The sequence below is a fragment of the Ceratotherium simum genome, chromosome 5 (genome assembly GCF_057802395.1).
Source record: "Ceratotherium simum simum isolate JZ-2026a chromosome 5, ASM5780239v1, whole genome shotgun sequence".
Lineage (NCBI taxonomy): Eukaryota > Metazoa > Chordata > Mammalia > Perissodactyla > Rhinocerotidae > Ceratotherium > Ceratotherium simum.
The window spans coordinates 82,111,316-82,136,701 of NC_141904.1; the positions used below are offsets into that span (position 1 = coordinate 82,111,316).

The following is a 25,386-nucleotide window of genomic DNA, read 5'->3' on the forward strand; positions in this document are numbered from 1 at the left end:
AAGAGGGAGGTGATAGAGTCACAGTGAAACAAGAGAAGGACGTGTGATGATGGAAGCCAAGGGAAGAGAGGCATTGTGATGGGGGGCTGTGAGCCCAGGAATGAGGACAGCCAGCCTCTAAGATGGAAAAGGCAAAGAAACAGATTCTCCTGAGAACCTCCGGAAAGGAACCAGCCCTGCCTTCACCTTCATTTTAGCCCAGTGAGAGTGACTTTGGACTTCGGACCTCCAGCACTGTAAGAGAATAAATTTGTGTGGTGTTAAGCCACTAAGTTAGTGGTAATTTGTTATAGCAGCAGGAGAGCTAATACCCAGCCCTACGATGGCGTTGTCACTAGACTAGTTTTACACTGAGGAGGCTGAGGGTCAGAGAGGTTGCACCATGAAACTGACCTGGGTTTTAAGTTCAGGTTTGTCTAACTCCAGAGTCATGGTTTTCTACTTCATCAGGCTGCTTTCAGAATTGTGTGTGTGTGTGTGAGGGGGCAGGGTACTCCTTGGGGCTAGCAGGAGGAAAGAGGGTGGGTGACTCAAGGGTGCTGGAGGGAGGGACCTGGGGTCCGTGGGCAGGAAACGGCTCTCCAAGTATTCATCCAGCTGAGGCAAGTCCTGTGGGTCTGGTACAGCTCCTCTCCCCTAAGGCCTGCATCAATGACCTTTCCCAGCTCTGTGGCTGCAGCAGCTAATTTGAGGCAGGTGAGGAAGTGGGGAAGCGAGGAAGAGTCCAGGTGCGCTGCTGGGGAAGAGATGCTTCTGGGGGATTAAGCTGGAACTTGGAAAGTCTTGCCATGGAAACATTGCTGAGCGCTTGTTGAACTCTTTGTATAGTGAGTGTTCTATTTCGAGTTTATTATGAATTGAATAAACTTGTGGGTTGCCCTGAGAATATAACTGCTATTTGTAATAGTATTTCTGTAGGAAAATACATCTAAGTATCTGAGAAGTAAATTGTAAAAGAAATTTTGGAATGCAAATATTTATAAGTTTTGGGACAGCCAGTAATCTGATTTTTGCCCAGAATGTTTGTACTTAGAAGTATTAAGGTGTTCTGGATATGACTTCCAGAAGTTCTCTGGGCCCTTTCATTGTACTAGAATGTGCTTAGATTAAATGTTGTTGATATTATTTGAGCTAAATGGACCGTGGTAGGGATTTTTTTTCCTTTGGTGAGGAAGATTAGCCCTGAGCTGACATCTGTTGCCAATCCTCCTCTTTTTGTTGAGGAAGATTGGCCCTGGGCTAACATCCATGTCCTTCTTCCCCTACTTTATATGTGGGACGCCTGCCACAGAATGGCTTGATAAGCAGTGTGTAGGTCTGTGCCCAGGATCCAAACCCACGAACCCCAGGCCGCTGAAGCAGAGCACATGAACTTAACCACTACGCCACCGGGTTGGCCCCAGAAGTTTTTTTTTATGCAGCAATTTTGACTGTGTGGGGAGTCAGTTATCCTAGTCTCTCCCTGGCTAATTCAGCATAGCTCATTTCCTTGTAGTGATTCTGCGTTACAGCTGTCTGCTTTAAGCCTGATTATTAGCACTAACCTGTCATTCCATTTACAAATCTGTTCTAACAGTTTGTCTCCACAACTCTCTACCAAGTTATGTCCCTTGATTTCTTTTCAGCTAAGCTTTAATTCTTTAAGCTTCTTCCAGTTTCCATACTTCTCGCTTGGGGTTCGTAGTAGGAATGGGGAGGTTGAAGAAAGAAAAAAAGGTATAGCGTTAGGAATATTTTGGACTGTAAAAGGTTTTTTTGCTTCGTAATTCCAATCAAAAGAAAAAAGACCACATGGTATCCTAGGGCAGTTTTCTGAATATACCTGTTTTTTGTAGGATTTGGCTTAGGAAACATGCTACTGTAGGGGGAAGAGGGAGAATCTCCCTCTGCCCTTTTCCTTAAGGTTCTTATGGCTGGCCAAATAATCAACAAGACAGGTTAGCAGGAGAAAATAATACCAAGTTTAATAACATGTATACATGGGAGAAACTCAGAAATGAGCAACTCGTCCCTCTGTCTAAGCTGCTTGCTTAAGTATTGCAGCTAAAGACGAGGAGCGTGTTGGGGGTGGGTAGTGGCCTGGGACTTCAGAGGGCAGGAGAACAATTCTTTTCAGGGTCATCTATAGATAATGTGGTCAGGGAGAGAGAGTTTTTTTGATAAAAGGGGCTTGGTGCCCCTCCCATTGTAACATCTATTTTACATTATCATTAGAAGATCTGTTCCAGGAAGGAGCCACCATGTCAAATTCTTTAGGCAGTTAGTGGGGGAGGTCAAATGTCCTTCAGAGAAAACAATCAAGGTAAAGAGATATATTTCAGGGTGGCCAAATCTTGATCTCCCACACTACCTATCAGTATATATATATCTAGGTGAAGATGATTACAGTAAAGTTGAATGTTAATTAAGATTAGATTTTCAAATTTTCAAATGGGAAGGCATATACATCACAGTTGCCCTTAAAAATTCTTAGATCTGCTCATAAAGTAGAATGTACACAGTTTTGTGTATAAGTTTTATATGGTAATCCTTATTTGAGACCAGCTGAGCTAGGCCATAGGAAGAAACAAAAGGAAAGTCTGTGTGGATTTCTGATAGTCAAACCATTCACCTGTTAAAAAATGATTGAAAAAGACGATTTAGGTGATACAAACAAACTTTAACACTCGGTGAAGTAGATAGTCGTTCGGAGAGCTGCAAAACTGGGAGGAAGGCAGGAAGTTTTTATGGGATAAAGAATAAAGAAAAAAGAAGAGAACAATAGAAAAAGATTTGCCTGGGGCCACATAGTCAACCTTATTTGCGGTGAGAAGGAACAGGGAAGTATAGAGCCCAGCTTTGGCATTTGGGGATTGGGGGTTGGCGGACTGGATGTCCTGCCTTTCTGGTCAAGCAGAGCGTTTACAGGGACAGGAAAGTTATCTATGTTTTGGTTGCTGATGTGGCACCCCAGGCAAGAGCAGCTCCATCTTGGGTCTAGAAATTTATTTCAACATGCCTTTAATAACTTTCAGATCTCTAGTAGTAAATAGGGAATGAATGGAGAACTAAATGTTCCTGTTTGCTTGCAGGGGTTTATTCTCTTCTGTTTTTTGTGTTAAACTTTTATAGCCTTAATATGTGTTAATCAGTTTGTTGAAAGGATTAAATGAGATAATTTGTGTGAAAGCTTTCAGCAGCGCCTGGCGAGTAGCAGTTGTTTAACAAACATTTGCTGGCTTTGAATCTAAATATCACAGGTAGTACCATGGCTTACTGATCAATTAGATTCTTCCTGCACTTCCGCATTTTGTGCAAAATTAGGTTTTTCTGTGCGAAAACAGGAGATAGCAATTATTCTTTCTTTTCTGGGTGTTCTTAGGATGAACTGAGTGAAGTTATCAATATTAAGGATCCAGATTTCACTCCTGCAGCTGAATGAAGGCAGAAATGCCTGGCTGCTCAGCTGGCCAAATTTGATCCTGACCATTATTTGTGAGTTTTGAGTTTTTTGAGGATTAAATAATTTACTTGACGTTTATTTAAAATATTTTGAGTGTCTTTTTGACTATAGTAGGCGTGTGCTTTTTGGATTCTAGAAATTAGTGATGGCTCAAAACCTTAATTGACATTTGACTGAACCTAGAGCTGTTATACCTCGGTGATCTTTGTTAGATGTTGCTTCTTAGCAGTTCACTACAACAACAGAGGACTCTTCTAATATACTTCTTTGAGTTTTTTCTCTCCAGGCTTAAAAATAGAACACTGAATGCTTGAGAATATTTACACTTCTTTTAAGTAGACTTTTTGTTGTGATTAACGGCCTTAAAGAATTTGAATCTACATTCAAATGGCTGATCCAGGGTTTTCCTAACACTTTCGTCCACTAGCACCTGTAATCAAGGATCTATTTCAAATTAACAAATAATTATTTTTTGTCGTAGGGTATAAATAAAATGTAATTTTAAGTTTTGTTGTATTTCTCACCTGCATTAATGTGTCTTTAGCCACAATACATCTCTATTAGGCTTATATTTGGCTAAGGAACTTATCTAATTAAGGGATAAGTAAATAATCATTTGAGGATAGATTGTGATGTGTCTCATTGGCCAGGATAGCAGCACGTCTTCCAAGGAAGTGACTGTCGCCTGGCCTGTGTGGGCTCCCCTAGGATGTGTGTAGACCTCAATTATCATTCTTCCCAGGCTCTGGGCCAACAATTTCTAAACTGTTATATATGCAACTGTAATCATCATATTCCTTATATTTGTATAGTGCTTTCAGCTTATCAAGTGCTCTCCTGAGATTATTTAATTCACTTTTCACAACAGCTGAGGAAAGGAGGTTAAGGAACTTGCCCAAGGTCACACCACTGCTAAGTGGCTTGGCCAGGGCTTGAAAAGTCTTTCCATTTGTCGTTTTGTATTTCCTTTTCATGTACACTATTTCAGTTTAACTGCTGTTGCTCTTGTGATTAACATTCTATCTCCTGTGACACAGTGGGAGACTAACTGGAATGGCAGAAATATATCTTGTGATGTGCAAACACATTGGGTGATGTGTAGTGATAAATGGACTATTCAGCATCCTAAGGGAAACTGGGTAGGAGCAGGGTATGGTATATTTTGGAGGACATCTGAGAGATTCAGCTCCATTTACATTGCCCTTTCTAATTACCTTTATCTCTCCAGTTGTGGTTTTAAACATCCACTGAAGAGTAATTTGAAAAAACCTATTTAAAATCATGCTGAATTTTTAAAGTGCAAATTTCATTGTCAGCAAATTTCTTGGGCAAGCATGAAAACAGAAGGAGCTTTACAAGACTGAAATTTCAAGTGGGAGGGAGTTTAATTAGAAGAACTGCCTATCTCTTCTCTTCTAAAACTAGAAGAATAACTATAGGGCCTGAGAGAAGTAGGAAATTGGAATTTATAGTTAGCAGTGTGGGGCCGGCCCCGTGGCTTAGCGGTTAAGTGCGCGTGCTCCGCTGCTGGTGGCCCGGGTTCGGATCCCGGGCGCACACTGATGCACCGCTTCTCCGGCCATGCTGAGGCCGCGTCCCCATACAGCAACTAGAAGGGTGTGCAGCTATGACATACAACTATCTACTGGGGCTTTGGGGGGAAAAAATAAATAAAATAAAAATCTTTATAGTTAGCAGTGTGATATTGTAAGCAGCCCTTATTTTTCTCCATCTTCTGTGTTTCTTATCCAGAAGTTCATTTCTTTAACAGTATGCATGAAAATGTTCTTTCTGTGTCTCAAGGAAGAGTTCTTCTTCCACGAGTGGTTTAAATTTAGTTATGGGAAAGTTGGGGAGAGGGAGTGATGGGGTACAGGTTCTTTGTGACTTTTCTGGTAGCAATAAGACTTTGGTTAATTGCAATTTTTGTGTTTTCCATTACTCATTATTTACATTGGCTGACTGACTCATCCAAATGTGTTAATATTAAATGAAGTGCAAATAAAATTCATTTAAATTTTCAATTAAAATTTTTTTAGCTCAGTGCTTTTTTTGTTGTTCTTAATGGTTAATACAGTGGAATAAAAGATTTACTTCAAATTCTTATCTACCATGCAGACAATACATTGCATGTATAATGTTACACATTTATATATGTAAATGTAATATACATGTGTAATACATATTATATATTACATTAGTGTAATAGATGACATTTTCAAGTTGTTTGACTTGTCCTTACAAGTCATGATATCTCCTCATTTTGTCAGATGTTTTTGGAGCTTAAGGAAAACTAATTTTAATTTCACCCTAAAGCAGAACACAGCGAGGTAAATTGATTATATAGAAAAATTTATACTTTTCAAAGGCACATATAAATGACTTAGGGTTATTATTGTTTTTAAAATCCTTTGTTGGGGCTGGCCCGGTGGCGCAAGCCGTTAGGTGTGCGCCCTCTGCTGTGTCGGCCCGGGCTTCGCCGGTTCGGATCCCGGGCGCGTGCTGACGCACCGCTTGTCAAGCCATGCTGTGGCAGCATCCCATATAAAGTGGAGGAAGATGGGCATGGATGTTAGCCCAGGGCCAGTCTTCCTCAGCAAAAGAGAGGAGGATTGGCAGATGTTAGCTCAGGGCCGATCTTCCTCACCAAAAAAAAAGTAATAATAAAATAAAATCCTTTGTTGTAAAATCTGGATGCCAGTGTGTGATCTCCACCCTCCCCACCACCCCAATTTTGTAGCTCATCAGAATGCTGGGCATATAAATGGTCCATAAAAATTTATCTTTTTTGATTATCCACTCCTTGTCATTTATAATTCTTTTTGGGTATTATTTTAACACTAAAATATGTTGAAGGCATCTTGAAACATTCCTTAATAGTCCTTCTCTTTTGCTTATTATAGCCAAGTTTTTGTATTTCTCTTGCTGAGCGTGGTTTTTTTCCCTTCCCAGGCAAATTGGTTTTTAATTGTTGGTATATTTTTTACTTCAACTAATTCATAAAATCTCACCATATCCTTCTTTGGAAAATAAAAGAATTTCATCAACTCTCAAAATATCTGTGAGATAAGAAAAGTGACAAAAATGATCATATAGCATTTGGGTGCCATTTTAAATTGAATTTACAGTGCTATAAATTGGTTAAAGAAGATGGTATACTGATCAGGCTTTTGGATTTACTGAGATCTCAAATAATTATGAGGCTGGGAAGAGGATCACTTTCTTCCAAGGTGGCTCTCTATTCACAGTAGCAAGCTTGGGACAGAGCAATTAGAATAAAATTTCATTTATTCCTTCTTTCATGTATGCACTTATTTGTTCAACAGGTATTTGTTTGAATGGCCTTCGTGCCAGGCAGTGTTGTAGACAGCAAGGAGAGTGTGGTCAGTACAACAAGGTAGCCGCACTAGTGGGGCTTACATTCTAGTGGGGAAGTAGACAGTATTTCGATTGTGATAAGTGCTGTGAAGAAAAGCTAGGTTAAGGGTTGAGAGAGCAACTGGGCATCTCACTGACTCCTCTATTTCAGTATGTTCAAAATTGAACTCATCATTTTACCTGTAAAGTCCTCCTGAATTTTCTAATTGGTGGAGTGCCCCATTTTTCACCCCTATCACCCAGGTTAGAAAGCTGGGATTCATCTTTGACTTCTCTCTTACCCCACACTTCCGATGAGTCCTGAAGTTGTGCCCTTGGTCTCTTCACTGTTTCCTTCACTCCATCTGTTCCTGGCCCTGGTCTATGTCTGGCTCATTGCAGCAGCCTCCTAGCTGGGCATCTCTAATGTCAGCCTGGACTTCTGCAAATCCATCAGCCATAAAACCACCACTATGATGTCTTAGATGCTGAACATGAAAATCTGCTTAACCCCTTACTGAGTTCTTTGCTAAAGCATAAGCTCTTAACTCTTTAGCATGATACAGAAAGTGCTCTGTGATCTGGGCCCTGCCTGCCTCTGTAGCATCTCTTTTCCCACTCTCTGCCCAAGTTTTGTACTGCGGCAGTAATGAATGTTTGCCTTTCCCCACCTGTACCACACCGCTTCTCACACACTTTACTCATGGTATCCTTTGCTGGCTGTTTTCTCCTCTGTCCCGCCTTGCCTGAAGAACTTCTATTTATCCTTTAAGCCCAGGCTCAGTTGTCACCCACTGGTACCCTCCCTTCCAGACCGGCATAGAAGTGCTCCTGTGTTATAGCTCATCTTGTTTTTACCACATTGTTTTGTGACATTCTGTGTTTGTGTCCATGGATCCCATTAAATTGTGGACCCTGAAGGGCAGGGAGTGAGTCTTACTGATTTTCCTGTCCCTGATGCTGCACGTAGAGGGCACTCAGTGAGTGCTTGTTGAATTAATGGCATTTACAAACTTGACAGTAATTCATTTTGGAAAGTAGAACATCAGTCAACCTCAGATCTTGTTTACAAAACTCTTAAATCATGGACAATGTGAAGAATAACCCATAACAGTTTAGATTACTGGGGCTATATTAGTGAGATTTTACTCAAAGTAATCACTCAAACATTCTGAAATTTGAAGGAGGGTGCTTGGAGACCGTAGAGATATCATTTGACAGAGGCATTTTTTTTTGCCCATCATTTTTCTCCTAGGGGAAAGCCCAGCATCTTTTCAGATGGGCTCTTCTTCTACTCTCAACTTAAATGCCCTCGGTGCTCCGGTGTTCAACGCGCCTTTCTCTCGCTCAGCCAGATCTCCCTGGGCGATTCTGTCCTCTTCTTTGGCCTCAGGAGCTGTTTAAATGCTCATGACTCCCATGTGTCTCTTGTGAGTATCAGATTTGTATACCTAATCGCCTGCAGGACACCTCAAACTCAACCTGTTCCAAGCAGAAGTCATCTCCTCAGTCGTGTCTGTTAGCGTCCTGTGTTCCTGTCTCAGAGAGTACAGTTGTCCACTGAATTGTTGAGGCCAGAATCTTGAGCATCAGCCTTGACTCCTGGCTCCCTCAAGCCCTACATCCTGTGGATTCTAGCTTCTAACTATAGGTCGGACCCATGCACTTTGCTCCGTGTCTACTGCCACTGTCCTTTTCTCGGCCATCGTTGTTTCTGTTCCTTCAGGCTTGTTCCTTTAAACCATTTTCCAGACTGCAGTGAGAGTGATGTTCTAAAACACACCAGTGGCAGTCCTCAATGTAAAAGCTTTTAAGTGTTAGTTGTTCTTAGGGATAAAAATCTGTGAGGTTTTTCAACATGGCTTACGAGCTTGTCACCACAACATATTATTTCCAGCTGTTCTCAACTTTTTTTTTCTTAAATGTGCCTTCTTGTTTCCTAGTCTTTGCTAACGATTCTTTCAGCCCAGACTACTCTCTCCTGGCCCTTAATCTAGTTAACTGTTAATTATCATGCAGCTGTTGGCTTAGATGCTTAGATATTATTTCCTCCAAGGACCTTGCCTGTCATCCCAATTTCGTTTTGCCCTAGACTCTTGTACTGTTATGTCACAGCACTTACACTGTATTGTAATTGTTTGACTCTCCCGTGAGACTGTGAGGGCCAGGACTGCCTGTGTCTTGTCAGCAACGTAACCCCAATTCCCAACAAAGAGCTTGGAACATGGCACAAAGTCAGTACTCTTTGTTGACTTACTTAGCATTTTAGCCATTTACTCTTATTGCTTATCCGTTTTGAAATTCATTTCCTAGAAAAAGTTCACATCCTGATTTGTGGATGAAAGTTTGTAGTAGAGCCTCAATCCCAAAGAGTTTTCCTTCACTTGAAAGAGAGAGAGAGAGCTATAAGAGACTCTTAGCAGGATTAATTTATAAAGCAACTTCTTTATCCTAGTCTTATATGCCTTGTGCACTAGACAAAAATTGATGTTGAGAATTACTATTTCAGGGCTGGCCCCGTGGCTTAGCGGTTAAGTGCGCGAGCTCCGCTACTGGCGGCCCGGGTTCAGATCCCGGGCGTGCACCGACGCACCGCTTCTCCGGCCATGCTGAGGCCGCGTCCCACGTACAGCAACTAGAAGGATGTGCAACTATGACATACAACTATCTACTGGGGCTTTGGGGGGGAAAACAAAAAAGGAGGAGGATTGGCAATAGAGCCAGAGCCGGTCTTCCTCAGCAAAAAGAGGAGGATTAGCATGGATGTTAGCTCAGGGCTGATCTTCCTCACAAAAAACAAAACAAAACAAAACAAAAAAGAGAATTACTATTTCAGGATAATAGCTATTCAGGTTTGTCCAATATGTACTTTATTTCCTCAAGCATAAAAATGGAATGTTTATGTTGGTTAATAGCTTGGATTCCAGAGTAAGATATAAGTGGGTCCAAATCTTGGCCACACTTCTTCCTGGTTCTTTGACCTTGGCCGTGATGTGCAACTTTTCTGACCTTCAGTTTCCACCCATGTAAAATGGGAGTATTTTTTTTTTTGTGAGGAAGATCAGCCCTGAGCTAACATCTGATGCCAATCCTCCTCTTTTTTCTGAGGAAGACTGGCCCTGAGCTAACATCGTGCCCATCTTCCTCTACTTTATATGGCATGCTGACACAGCATGGCTCGACAAGCAGTGCATCGGTGCATGCCCAGGATCCGAACCGGCGAACCCCGGGCCGCCGCAGCGGAGTGCACACACTTAACCACTCGCGCCACAGGGCCGGCCCCAAAATGGGAGTATTAACAGTACGCCCTGCCCATGGGGATGGTTTGAAGATTCAAGGAAATAATGGATGAAAAGGATTTAGTGCAGTGCTTGGCACATATGAAGAACCTGGTAAGTTATCTGTGATACTTCAAATTTTAAAAAGATTTCAGTATCTCAGTTGAAAGAAAAAAGTATTTAAGGTTATAAAACTATCAGCTAGAAAATTCAATTTATCAAAACAACCAATTCCTTGAGTTTCTAACTGAAATATAAATGAATTTTTCACCATGAGTTATACTTTTTGTCATTCTTTTCCCAAGAATAGCAATTTCCAACTTTGAATGCAAGATAGCATAATTTCTGAATGTGTCCTCTAATTTCTGAATGAGTGTCCTCCAAGAGTATATTTCGAATGTAGCAGTTACTTTTCAACTTAAAACTGAGAAAGTCAAGTACAGGAAAACTAATTTTCTGTTCTCTACGAAGATTGTTTTTATCTTTTTCAGTAGTTTTAAATGAAGGAACTATTAAGATTAGCGTAGCTAAATAAAATAAATTGCATCTTGATAGAAAATAGGAGTACATGTGCTAAAAAATGATGTATATACGTGTGTGTAGCATCTTTGTGCATATGCAGTATCCTATATTTCCTATTCGTGTGTTTATTTTTCTTTGGAGGAGCTAAAAGATTCTTTCCTTTATTGTAAACTTACAATACAAAATCTGTGGTACTTAGAAACCTAGCACAAGTGCTAGGCTTAGTCCATTGTGTTCAGATTCGCTTCATCCCACACCACTGTAGTACAAGATGGGACTGCAGGGTAGAACTGGTCCTCTGTGAACCTTCTGTCTAAAGAGATCAGAAATGTCAAATATCCCTTTAGTCAGATGCTTACTTTTTGTTTTATGGTGATTAGTAACCACAAAGAAAGTAAATACAGTGCTCAATCTTTCCTTGAAATGTACTTTGAATTAACAGTCTATATATTTCTAGTGCAAGTGTGATGAGTTAAGATAAACTTAAAAAAAATGAAAACCAGCCCAATTCTATGTAACAAGCCCATTCAATGTTTTTTTCCCAGCGCTGACTTTTTTGAAGAAGAGGCAGTTGAACAGCTTTTGAAGTATAATCCTTGGTAGACTGATATATATTCAAAAATGATGGCCTCTTTGAGAAAGAGTCAGGAGCAAGAAAATCATGCTGTATTAGGTAAGAAAGTCAAAATTAGGCTCATTTGTTTACCACCTTCCCTGTTATTAAGCACACAATTGTAATTGCCTCACAAAGTAAAGATATTATTTTGATTTGCTAATTTTGGAAATGGGGTCTTCACCCAAGACTGGAAAATGCCACCAATACTTAGACTTATTTGTCTTGGAAAATTCTTTTGAAGTATGTTTTACTTTGGATCATTGGGGTCCTTTTTTAAATTTTTATTTATTTACTTATTTAAATAAATTTAGGGATATTAACACACAGGACATTTTTAGTTGTTGAATAATCTCTTTGAGAGATCTGAACATTCCTCTGTGGTCAGGGCATTTGAGTATTAGTAATGGTGGGAAAAGGCCCAGTTTTCATTCTCTTTGTCTGTTGAATGAATTTGATATGATCTCCCCAATTTTTTCACAAGTGGTTTTAAGTGGGAATAGTTATCCTCATTATTTGTACCTTACAGAGAGCAGGTGGACCAATTTTTACCAATGAAAGCCAAGCCGGGGGTTTTATGAGCCATAGGGGATGGCTGTGTCATATTTAACATTAAGCCAAACGTTATCCACAAAGGATTCTTTCTTAGATGGTCATTTTATTACCACCTTCTCTAAGTGGGAGATTCTTATATTAAGTCTGTAAATTAGAATTATAACAGTTTCAGACAGATCAAAAATAGAAGGCCCAGATTTTCTGTCATACTGATTTAGCTCTTATTTATATACTAAAATTAAATTTCAGTGTTAAAGTGAAAGCATGCACACATGCGTACGCACACCCACACACCCACACACACACCCCTATATATTAAATGGAATGTAGAATCTCCCCATTCCAAAGTCCTCTTCCTGAAAGTAATCACTGTTAACAATTTGGGGGTATTTTTAATGCATATACCCACATCTAAATATTTGCTTTAAGAAATTTATACACATACACTCATGTACACACTCTCTTCTTACCTTGCTTTCTCCTGATTGTGGTATATGTTGTACATCTTCCATATCAGCACTTACGGTTCTACCTGAATGCCTGCTTAGTATTCTCTTGTATATTTGTATCATGAGTGATGGATATTCGGGCTGTTAACAACTGATGGGAATTTGGATTGTTTACAGTTTTCTGCAGTGGCCTTCTCTGACCACTCAGTCTGAAGTAGCTACAAGTCTCTATTGCATCACAATATTTTGATTCTCTGCATAGCAATGCAATAGCTTGTTATTTGCTCTATTTCTGGTGTCTAGCATAGTGTCTCATATAATAGGTATTCAATAAAAATTTATAGAATAAATAAATATTGCAGTAAATATTTTTGTAGTTAGGTTTTGTTAGAGTTTCGGTGATTTCTACCAGATTGAAAAATTGCTACTATAATCTTTTAGAATTGACTCTAATTGCACAACAGAAACTTGTTTATAAGTAGTGACTCTTTCTACACTGTTTTCAACAAATGCTTGGTTTTGTATTTGATTTGAGTTTAAGCATCTTTCAGAGACTTCCCACATTATCCAGACAAATTTTCAGGTATAAGATTGTTAACACAGTTTAGATAGTCATCAGTATATGCCATGTAGATCTGCACAGAAAGCTTGCTCAACCTTAAATCATCAAGGCTATCTACTGGTCTGAATCAGTTTCCCCAGTTTTAGTGCAGTATTTTAATGAGGTGGTGTGGGAGGAAATTGGTGGTTGGGTAGTTGAGTTTTCTGTCCACAAGGGTGAGCTAGTTGCCCTAACAGTCAAGAGAAGGCATTACCTTTGATTTAAACTCTAACTTGCTCTACTTTGATCACTTGTAGCTTGTTCTAGGTCCTGTTTTCTGTGAGAGCCGTGCTTTGAGTAAGTTCTCTGTGTATGATTTTAACAGAAGGTTAACTAGTTCTTTAACTACTGGCGCTCCTGACCCTTCATCATCATCTGATCCGTGCCGTATTTCCAGACTGGTGCTTCAGGAACAGTCGTAGTCTAAGCTAGTATGGTGACTCATTCTAAAAGTCACCTCTAAAAATAGCAAGGGCATGTGATCTAAGGTGGAAGAACTTGAGTTCTGTGTGGCACAGAAAGTGTCTCTTGTAAATGTGCCAAGTAGAGGGTGAGGTATAGGATATAAGGTAAACGTGGGGCTCGGCATTTGACGCCTTGCTCCACCGCAGGCTAGCTGTGTGCCCTTCCAGCTTCTCCAGGTTGCTGTGGAAATCCTATACCTACCTCACAGAGTTGTCATGAGGATTGAATGAGATGACGTGCTTAAAATCCTTAGCGTATTGTAAATGTTGTAAATTATTATTATGGAGTAAGATGAGTGGCAGGAGAGCCAGGAATTGAATGGCTTCTCTGTGAAGTTACAATTTTTGTACATTTACAAAGCTTTAAGGGGAAGTTCTCGGTTAATAAGATGTTTCATTTTGTTTTTCTTGTTCAAATGTTCGAGACATCCAGAATTGGAGGAATAAGTTGAAGTGTGTTGAACCAGGATAAAATATGAGAGAACAGAGATAAACCTTCAAGTTCTCAGCTTACTCAGGGAGCTTGCTGCTGCTGTGGTTTTCCCTCTTCCTCCTCTTTGTTCTTTTTTGCCTCCCAGGCCTTCCTCCTGTCTGTCACAGCAGTGGGGCGTTGCCTCTTCAATGCCCCCTCAGCAGGTGTTGCCAGGCAGAGATAACCGTGCAGGTGAGGGGTGCACCTTTGATTCATCCTCATCATAAAATATTAAGCTGGATTGTTCTGAATTCCACATGAGCCTTAGGTGGTGAGCTTTGCTCTCTATCTTGGTCTTCATTACGATTCTTGTTATTTTCATTGTAGCCCTGAGTTACAACACAGAGACTTTTATTAACATCTTCAGTTTTGTAATGATCTGATCTTCCTCTCCAAAGGCTTGTAAGTGGAAGTGTTAAATGCTGTTCTCCCGCTGGGCTCTGGTTTCCTGAGGATGGACTTGCCACGTTTCCCATGTTGTCTTTCAGTGGTTGGTCTCACCCCAGGAATCTTGGCACATGATTGCTTGTTATGACACCACGTAACATTTGTAGTCAATGAACTTCCTCACAGGGAAGTCCTGTTTGGCATCAATGAGCTCTTCGTCGGCAGAGCTCACTGTCAGCGTCAGCTTTGAAGGCTGTGGCACTGCAGGGCTACCCATTTAGGCCGAGGCTCTGAAGGCAGCACATTTTCTTCTGGTTTCCTTAATCTGTTTCCAGAAAGTGTAATGGACAGATTTGTATTCCTCTGAGAGGAGCCAGGTCATGGATGGTTTAATTGTTGACCCACAGAAGACAGGGATGTTGGGGAGGGGGATTTAGACAGAAGGGAAGATTCAAAAGTAACAAAACTAGAAAATATTCTCAGTGAAGTGAGAAGGTCACTTTCCACTTTGATGGGAGCCCCTTTGCATCCTCAAACTTATTAATGTGGTTTTTAATGTTGGGAGGTGGTTTTGGGCCATTTGCTTCATTGCTAGGGCACCAGTTTCTTCCCCAAATGAATTGAGCTTTCAGCTGGCTTTCGTTTGACTGCAGGTTATTTATAGAAGTATAATTAACTGAAATGTTGTGAACTATATAGCAACTGTATAGCTTTGTAGTGTAGCTAAGTCATACAAATGCTTGACAAGTGTTACTCATGGTGGCAGTCATCCAAGTAATGTTGGCACTGCGTCTGTAGTTTTTTCCATTGCTGTTGCTCACTTAGACCTGATTGTGTGCAAACCTCCTTGAGTTCCCCTTTGGGTGATATGACTTATATCTCTAATAAAAAATGCCTTTGGGAGCTCAGACTTTTGGTTTCTCTAGTGATTTCCTGGTTTGTTGTTATCGTTATTTATCATCTCTGGTTTCTTTGCTGGAATTTCAGAATTTAAATACGTCTGTGTATTATTAATGAACAGCTTCGGCCAAAATGGAACTTAAAAACACTCAGAAAAAGGCAGTGGTGTTTTAGAGAAAGGCTAGGGGCACCTAGCATTTAAGAATTCAGGAGAGTGTATTCAAGTAGGCTTTTCGTATGTGTACAGTAATGAAAAGTGACCTTGTGATACTGGAAGCACTGACTTGTGGTAATGTAACATCAGAACCTACAGTTCCCAGGTCAGCCTTTACAAATCATTCAGCATGTACAGGTGTGATTACTTAAGGATGAAGGAGTAAACATGGACATGAGTTGATGTGCTGTTAAACGGCTCTGGGCACGCTGACCTTGTGATGCAGAATCATGTGGAAGCCGAGGTCTTGACTAGTCAACTAGGCTGTAGAGTGACTAGTGAGAGAAGATCATCCTGAACACCTGGCGCTTTCCTATTAGCTAAATTAATGAACATCTCAAAAACTACACCTAAGGGAATACTATCTCAACCCTTCTTGCTAAAAACTAGGGGTCTTAAAATACTTTTTCAAAAATACTTTCTTCATACAGTATGTTCCTTCTTACAGTTTCTTTAAATCAGATCACTTTAAGTGAACTGAGAGCTTCTATTTAAATTAAGGGATCTTCATATGAGTCCTTTAATGAAACAATCAACATCCAGTTTATATGTCTTATTTTGTTTTGAAATGTCGGTCTTTAAAGACTGCTTCACCTGACATCTACTTGCATCAAGTTTAAAAATATACATGTTTCTTTATGTTGCTAGCCAGCAAATTAAATAAATGCATTCTCATAGTTGTTTGTTGTTTATGTAAGCAATGCTTGTGCAAATACATTTCTTTTTCCTTCTCATATTTTTTTAAACATGGTTTTATTTTTTCTAACATGGTTGAAAAAATAATTATATAAATATATTTCAAATCTGTGTTTTTGCTTGCTAAGTGTATTTTAATGAGTAAAGGAGTATCGCTTCTAGTATTTTCAAATAAGTGTTTTTACGATTTTTTTCCCCTAGAAGATAGGCTGTAAAACTACTGGAAGGAAGTCTTTTTTTTTTAATTAATTTTTTCCCCCAAAGCCCCAGTAGATAGTTGTATGTCATAGCTGCACATCCTTCTAGTTGCTGCATGTGGGACGCGGCCTCAGCATGGCCGGAGAAGCAGTGCTTCAGTGCGCGCCCGGGATCTGAACCTGGTCCGCCAGGAGCGGAGCGCGCGCACTTAACTGCTAAGCCACGGGGCCGGCCCTGGAAGGAAGTCTTAAAACAAAGAAGCCATATTAAACTTGAGGCTCCTAAGAGAGGACAGAAGTGCGTTTGGAAAACTACAGTCGCTCGTTGCTTAACAATGTGGATACGTTGTGAGAAATGAGTCGTTAGGCGATTTCATCGTTGTGTGAATAATATAGAGTGTACTCACACAACCCTAGGTGGTATAGCCTACTACACACCTAGGCTATATGGTACTATTATGGGGCCACTGTTGTATATGCAGTCTGTTGACCAAAATGTCATTTTGTGGCATGACTCTATATGTGAAAAGGGGCCATCATGTGTGAGTAATCATATTCTCTTCCTTCTAGCTTTTGCTCAGTTGTGATGAGCAGAAGGGCAGTCTTGTTGAGCAGGAACAGAAAGGGACTGGGTAGCTAGCTATCAAGAGAGTGGTTTGTGAATATTAAGAAGGCAGTTTAGGGGCCTGCCCGGTGGTGCAAGCAGTTAAGTGCACGCACTCTGCTTCGGCAGCCCAGGTTTCGCCGGTTCGGATCCTAGGCGAGCACCGACACACTGCTTGTCAAGCCATGCTGTGGCGGCGTTCCATATAAAGTGGAGAAAGACGGGCATGGATGTTAGCCCAGGGCCAGTCTTCCTCAGCACAAAGAGGAGGATTGGCAGATGTTAGCTCAGGGCCAATCGTCCTCAAAAAAAAAAAAAAAAAAGGCAGTTTAATAACTTTTGGTCTCTGACACCGCTAAGGTGTCAGAGATGACCAAGTGTCTTTTATTAGCCCTTCTCCCCTAAGAGGCTTCCTAAGTTAGAGCTGGGCACATGACCATTAGCTAATTTATTTTCCTTCCTTGTCACTGGGTGTGGTCATGTGACTAAGTCCTGGCTGATGGGAAGTCAGTGGAAGTGCTGTGTGCACTTTCTGGATCAAGTCTTGAGAAAGAAGGTGTTTGCCATCCTCTTCTTACTCTGCTTTCCCCTTGGTTAGAAAGTGGTAAAAACGTGGAACAGCTGTCTTGGACCCATAGATGGAAGTCATGTGATAGAGATGCTGATGCCTCACCAGTCCTGGATCATTCACTCAGGATAGTAGTGTGAGAGAGAAACTTCTGTCTTATTTAAGCCACTGTATTTTGGGTGCTCTTTGTTACAGCAGTTTAGCCTGTCTTTACCTAAATATAATGAACAGTTCTAAAACCTGGAAAAAAGACTTGAAAGTTATTTTGATGTTACTCTGATAAGAAGCATCAGAACTAGAAGCTGAATGCCCTTCTTTACTGGGTGTAAAAACTTTTTAAGTGGATTTGAAAGTGATTGTCTGATAGGGCATGGAAGGAAAATTAAAGATGACTTTGCCAGGTCACAGATTGATAACACTTTTATTTGGAGGTAACTTGATGAATCTAGATGTTTAAGTTTTTAAAAAATTGCTCTAAGACAAGTGGTAGGCCATGTTTTACTTATAATAACCTGGAACTGAGCACATCTATGTTAGTTATTATCTTTCTGTAAATCTTGCTCTAAGACAAGATGTATTTTACTTCGTATGTAGAGTAACAAGGAACCGATAATACTCATGTTTTGTTAATGTGAGAAGATATATACTTTGTGATAGCTTGCCTAAATTGTAGGCATCAAAGGAGACTTAGAAGGAATCACAGTCTCATCCTTACTTGTCTGATCAATGTAGACGTAATGTTTTTTTAATCATTAGCATTTATTAAGTATTTTAATTTGCTGCTTTTTTTTTTTTTTACTTATTTTATTGAGGTCACATTGGTTTATAACATTGTGTAAATTTCAGGTGTACATCATTATATTTCAGCTTCTGTATAGACTGCATTGTGTTCACCATCAAAAGACTAGTTTCCATCTATCACTGTGTAAATGAGCCCCTTTACCCTTTAGTTTGCTTTTTTTGGTCTGGGTAGTCAACATTTGATAAGGTGTCTGATATGTAACAAGAAATAGCTTTTCTCTCTTGTATCAAGAAGTATTTAATCATGGAAATGATAAAAAATATATTTGCAAGTGACAAAAACTGAAAAGGCTTTGAAGTAATTTTTAGCAAGAAAAGCAACAGATCAGTTTGACAAAGTTGGTGGTTCAGTACAGTGGGAAAGATAGATTACAGAACAAACTGTGCTGGCGCAATTAACTGTTCATCTGGAATTAACTGAAATCTTAAAACATATGAAAAAATAACTTCCAGATGGATTAAAGACTTAAATTTTAAAAAGGAAACAGTACATCTTTTTTTTTTTTCAGGTGTACATCATTATATTTCGATTTCTGTATAGATTACATCATGTTCACTATCCAAAGACTAATTACAGAGGCTGGCCTGGTGTCTTAGCGGTTGTTTGTGTGGTCCGCTGTGGCACTGTGGCAGCGTCCCATATAAAGTAGAGGAAGATGGGCACAGGTATTAGCCCAGGCCCAATCTCCCTCAGCAAAAAAAGAGGAGGATTGGCATCGGGTGTTAGCTCAGGGCTAATCTTCCTCTCTCTCTCTCCCTCTCCCTCTCTCTCTCTCTCTCTCTCTCTCTCTCTCTCTCACACACACACACATACACACACACAGACTAATTACAATCCATCACCACACACATGTGCCCAATTGTCCCTTTCACCCTCCTCCCTCCCCCCTTCCCCTCTGGTAACCACCAATCCACTCTCTGTCTCTATGTGATTGTTTGTTGTTGTTTTTATCTTGTACTTATGAGTGAGATCTTACAGTATTTGACTTGCTCCCTCTGACTTATTTCATTTAGCATAATACCCTAAAAATCCATCCATGTTGTCACAAATGGCTGGATTTCATTGTTTCTTATGGCTAAATAGTATTCCATTGTGGATATATGCCAAATCATCTTTATTCATTCGTCCCTTGATGGGCACCTAGGTTGCTTCCAAGTCTTGGCTGTTGTGAATAACGCTGCAATGAACACAGGAGTGCATGTATCTTTACACATGGGTGTTCTCATGTTCTTTGGATAAATACCCAGCAGTGGAATAGCTGAATCATATGGTAGTTCTATTCTTAATTTTTTGTGGAATTTCCATACTGTTTTCCATAGTGGCTGCACCAGTTTGCACTCCCACCAGCAGTGTATGAGAGTTCCCTTCTCTCCACGTCCTCTCCAACACTTGTTGTTTCCTGTCTTGTTAATTATAGCCATTCTGACAGGAGTGAGGTGATATCTCATTGTAGTTTTGATTTGCATTTGCCTGATAGTTAATGATGTTGAACATCTTTTCATGTGCCTGTTGGCCATCTGTGTATCTTCTTTGGAGAAATGTCTGTTCAGGTCTTTTGCTCATTTTTTAATTGGGTTGTTACTTTTTTTGTTGTTGAGATGTATGAGTGCTTTATATGTTTTGGATATTAACCCCTTATCAGATGTATGGTTTGCAAATGTCTTCTCCCAGTTGTTAGGTTGTTTTTTCGTTTTGTTGATGGGGAAACGGTGCATCTTAAAGAAAAGCTGAGAGACTTCGTGTACACTTTAGGGGTTGGGGAAACCTATTGAAGGCTATAAATCTAGACTCTGTTAAAAAAAAAAAAGATGGACATATTTGGCTACACAAAAAATAAATAATTCAGTGACCAAAGATTCCCTAAACAAAGTCAATAGATATGTGGTAAATCTGGAGACACGACTAGGTTTCATATCTATAATAGACAGTGTGTTCTTAATTTGACAAGACAAGCCATCCAATGGAAAAAAATTGGGTAAAACACATTCAAATGGGTAATTCATGGGAGAGCAAAGCCAAATTGCTAACAAACCTATGAAATAATGCTCAAAGTTTAGCAGTTAGAGAAATACTAACTGAAGTAAAAATGATATCTCACTGTATTTTCTCTTACTGCATAACAAATTACCACAAATTAGAAGTGGAGTTCTGATTTGATTCAGTTTTCTGTGGGTCAGGAGTCAGGCATGGCTTAGTTGGGTCTTTTGCTCAGAGTCTTGGCAAAGCTGTAGACAAATTTTTCTTGTTTTTAGTAGGTGCTGGCAGCCACATTCTCAGGGTCCTCTTCAAGCTCACATGACGGTTGGCAGAATTCCATTCCTGCGGCTGTAGAACTGAGGCCCCTGCATTCTTGCTGGCTGTCAGCTGGGGGCCACTCTCAGATCTTAGAGGCCCCCACAGTTCTCTGCAACGTAGCTGTCTCACAACAGGGCATCTTATTTCTTCACAACCAGCAGGCAAGTCTCTGGCTCCAGTCCACTAATAATGAAACATAATCATGACAGTGACTGTCCCCTCACCTTTGCCCTATTGTTTTGGGTAGAAGCAAGTCACAGGTTCTGCCCACACTCACATGGTGTGACTCAGTGGGGGTCATCTTAGGATTCTTCCTACCACAGTCACTTTGTATCCATTAAACTGGAAACTGTTTAAGAAAGCTATTACATTTATTGCAGGGAGGGGGTGAGAGAGATGTGTAGGAAAGGGAACTTCTGTCCATGACCATTAGAAAGAAGAGTTACAGCCTTTAAATAAAGTATCTTTTAAAAACAGATATACTTTTTGACCCAGTAAATGTACTCTTGGGAATCTATTTTATGGAAATCAAGGCTCCAGTATCCAAGGACATTTATTGCAGCATTATTAGCAGTGGCAGAAAACTGGAAGCAAAGTGAATGCCCATCAGTAGGGGGAGTGGTTGGATAGAGCATGGTACACCATGGAATATTCTACTCCTTTACAAAAATTAGCTAGTACCAGCTGACTTGGAAAGATTTGCCAGCAATATTGTTGAATGAAATAGGCTAGATGGAGAAAAATGATCTAATTCTTTTGGGGAAAAACTCTATAAACTCCCTTGTATATATGTTTGTGTGATTACATGTTTGTAGAGAAAAATATGAAAGATATATGCTAGATTTTTAACATGGGGGAGGCTACTGATGAAGATGGAGAGAGAGTGCCAAGGAAAAGAAGAAAAGGAAAAAGAGATTGTTGAAAAGAGACATCCTCTTCCCACAAGTCTAATTTGTGTGATATAGTCTCATTTGTGTATTTATGTAAAACTTTGTTTCTATGTGTAAAGAATATTAATAAATACTGTGCCTTTAAAATTGACTAATATATGGGAATACTTCTATTTCTTTGGATAGAACTGTCAAAATGGATAATGAATATTTATAGAGTGCTTTATTTAGCTGGTATGTTTTCTGTTATCAAAATGTATTATCTTAATTTTAAAGTCAATAACTCTGGCATTTAGATCCCTGGACTACAGAACAGAGAGCAAAAAAAGGGGAGGGGTGTGGAATAGGGAATAGATGTTGTTTAGACGTTTCTCCTTTCTTTTCTCCCGCTAGGGTTTGAACAAATGCATAGCCCTTAATAAAACTGTGAAGTCTAGCTAAAAAGTTGTTTCTATATCCAGAGTTAAATTATTTTTATTTCAGTTTCTATAATCAAAGTTCTAATTTTGACAAATCTTCCACATTAAGGGTTTTACAAAACTGAATGGAACATCTAGTTTTAAATGCATTTTCTTCTAGGGTCTTTTTCTGAGGAAGAGAAATATCAGCTGCAAAAATATGTCAATAAATCTTACGTGCTGGACAAGAGAACCCACCGTCAAGTGTAGTAGTTTGATTGATATCCTTCTGGTGTATTGCTACAAGACTTGTGTCACTGAAGGAGAGAAGGATGTGAGTGCACGTGTGTCGGTGTGTGTTGGCTTAGACGACTGTGCTAAGTAGACCATGTTAAGGCATCAGCCCTGCTGTTGAGAGTAAGCCCTGTTGTGATGAGTTCTGTAGGGCGTGCTCTGGGCAGAGGAGCAGGTGTGTGTTGGTGGCGGGTACCCGCATGAAAGCACAATGCTTACTTGGTCTTTTTCTCTTCTCTCTTGACATGAGTCTCTACCAGATAGCAGAGCGAGGAAGTAAAGCTAGGCGCAGAGAGAAAGGATATCCTGAGCTCTCTTCTCTTCTAGGAGGTGAGTTGGCCAAATAAGAACTATCGCCACATGACACTTGACACTGGCAGGGGGTAAACTTTACCATACCCATTTGTATTCTTTCTCCGAGCTGTCAGTTAGGAGATGCAAGGCATCTTGTTTGGTAAGGTGGCCTGTATTTCTATAAGTTTCCTTCTCAGGACCACTCTTGCTGCATCCCATATGTGTTGGTATGGTGTATTTTCATTTTCATTTGTCTCCAGATATGATTTGATTTCTCCTTTAATTTCATCAATGATCTATTGGTTGTTAGCATGTTGTTGAGTCTCCACAGCTTTGTCACTTTCCCGGTTTTTTCCCTGTAGTTGATGTCTAGCTTTATGGCATTATGGTTGGAAAAGATGCTTGTTATGATCTCAATCTTCTTAAGTTTATATAAGCATGCTTTGTTTCCCAACATATGGCCTATTCTTGAGAATGTTCCTTGCGCGCTTGAGAAGAATGTGTAATCTGCTGTTTGGATGGAGTGCTCTATAGATATCTGTTAAGTCCATCTCATCAAGTTTTTTGTTTAAGTTCATTATTTCCTTATTGATTTTCTGTCTAGATGATCTGTCCATTGATGAGAGTGGGGTGTTAAGATCCCCTACTATTATTGTGTTGTTGCTAATAATCTCCTTTTAGGTTTGTTAATAGTTGCTTTATGTACCTTGGTGCTCCTGTGTTGGGTGCATATATATTTGAAAGTGATATATCTTCTTGGTGGAGTGTCCCTTTTATCATTATATGTTGCCCCTCTTTGTCTCCCATTACCTGTTTTATCTTGAAGTCAACTTTGTCTGATGTAAGTATGACAACACCTGCTTTCTTTTGTTTGCCATTAGCTTAGAGTATTGTCTTCCATCCTTTCACTCTGAGCCTGTGCTTGTCTTTAGAGTTGAGATGTATTTCCTGGAGGCAGCATATTGTTGGGTCTTGTTTTTTAATCCATCCAACCACTCTGTGTCTTTTTTTTTTTGAGAGGAGATCAGCCCTGTGCTAACATCTGCCAGTCCTCCTCTTTTGTTGCCGAGGAAGACTGGCCCTGGGCTAACATCCGTGCCCATCTTCCTCCACTTTATATGGGATGCCGCCACAGCATGGCTTGCCAAGCAGTGCATTGGTGCGCGCCCGGGGTCCGAACCGGCGAACCCCAGGCCGCTGCAGTGAAACGTTTGCACCTAACCTCTTGCGCCACCTGGCCGGCCCCCCCACTCTGTGTCTTTTGATTGGAGAGTTCAGTCCATTTACATATAGGGTAATTATTGATATATGGAGGCTTGTTGTTGTTATTTTATTGCTCTTTTTTGGGTTCTTTTGCATTTCTTTTGTTTCTCGTCCTGTGTGTTTCAGACTACCAATTCAGTTTGGTAGTTCTGTGTGGGGGTTCTCTTAGTTTTCTCTTTCTTTATTGTGTGTGATTCTGTTCTGATTATTTGGTTAGTGGTTACCATGAGGTTTGTATAAGAAAATCTTGTGGATGTGATAGTCCATTTTTTGATGGCCTCTTATTCCCTCAGACTAAGTCGATTCAATCCCTTTCCTCTTCCCCTTCTACGTTATTATTGTCACATCTTATTCCTTCTTATGTTGTGAGTTCGTGTTTAACATTATGAGGTTATATTTATGCTTGGTGCTTACCTTCCCTTGGTCTTTGGTTTTATAATTAAGTGTTTGCTAATCTATTTTGATAGAGGACTGCAATTTTTCTGGTTTTGTCGACCTATTTTCCTCCTTGTTCAAAATTTTCAATCCCCTTTCTCTTTTTTTTCCTCAGGGATGAGGGCCTTTTTGAGCACTTCTTGTAGTGGGGGTCTTGTGGCAATGAACTCCCTTAGCTTTTGCTTATCTGGGATAGTTATTATTTCTCCATCATATCTGAAGGATATTTTCACTGACTAGAGTATTCTTGGCTGAAAGTTTTTGTCCTTCAGAATTTTGAATACATCGTTCCACTCTCTCCTAGCCTGTAAAGTTTCTGTTGAGAAATCGGCTGAGAGCCTGATAGGAAATCCTTTGTATGTTATTTCTTTTTGTCTAGCTGCCCTTAATATTTTTTCTTTGTTGTTGACTTTTGCCAGCTTTACTACTGTATGCCTTGGAGGAGGTCTTTTCATGTGGATATATTTTGGAGATCTATTTATTTCATTCACTGGTATTTCCACTCTTTCCCCAGGTTTGGGAAGTTCTCAACTATTATTTCTTTGAATAAGTTCTCTGCTCTTTTTTCCCTCTCTTCTCCCTGGGGAATACCTATAATCCTTATGTTGGATTTCCTAATTGAGTCAGATATTTCTTGGAGAGTTTCTTCATTTCTTTTTAGTCTTAGTTCTTTCTCCTCCTCCATCTGGAGCATTTCTGCATTGCTGTCCTCAATATTGCTAATTCTTTTCTCCATATTGTCAGCTCTGATGCTTAAGGCTTACAGATTTGTCGTTATCTCCTCTATTGTGTTTTTCATCTCTAGGATTTCTGATTGTTTTTTTTTTTTTTTATAGTTTCAATCTCTTTTGTGAAGAAACTCCTGATTTCATTGAATCATCTGTCTGTGTTTTCTTGTATTTCATTAAGCTTTTTTGTGATGGCTATTTTGAATTCTCTGTCATTAAGGTTATACATTTCTGTGCTTTCCGGGTTGACTTCTGGAAGCTTATCATTTTCCTTTTGGTCTGGAGATTTAATATATTTTTGCATAGTGCCTGTCAGTGTTGGCTTACTTTTCCTCATAGTGAAAATATATGGTCGCAGTTTCTCTTGCTGCCGCTGGGTGGGGGTCAGTGGCTGTGTATTCTGGCCCGCCTCGATCCTTGTGCACTCTCATCAGTTCCTGGCTGATCTGAGGCATGGCTGAGTGGAGGCTGCTGGCGGGGGAAACATGGGAACAGCTGGAGCTGGAGCGTGGGAACAGCTGGAGCTGGAGCGCAGCTAGGCCAAAGCAGCTGGGGCTCAGGTGCAGGTGGGTTGAAGCAGCTGCAGCTGAAGTGCTGCTGGGCCGAAGAAGCAGGAGCTGGAGGGCCACTGTGCTGAAGCGCTGGTCAGGCGGGTCGGGTTGGGGAGG

At 40.2% G+C, this 25,386-nt stretch overlaps 1 protein-coding gene across 2 annotated transcripts in view; it reads left to right on the forward strand.

The window, feature by feature from the left end:
• LOC101392062 (EF-hand calcium-binding domain-containing protein 12-like) overlaps nt 1-25,386 on the forward strand; it is a 58,683-nt gene that overhangs the window by 13,603 nt on the left and 19,694 nt on the right. For both annotated transcript variants that reach the window (XM_087431390.1, XM_087431389.1), the window contains exons 4-7: nt 9,912-10,191; nt 11,145-11,272; nt 21,886-22,056; nt 22,259-22,328. In XM_087431390.1, the coding sequence (XP_087287516.1) occupies nt 21,925-22,056; nt 22,259-22,328 (202 nt within the window). In that variant the 5' untranslated portion in view covers nt 9,912-10,191; nt 11,145-11,272; nt 21,886-21,924. The remainder of the gene's footprint in view (nt 1-9,911; nt 10,192-11,144; nt 11,273-21,885; nt 22,057-22,258; nt 22,329-25,386) is intronic.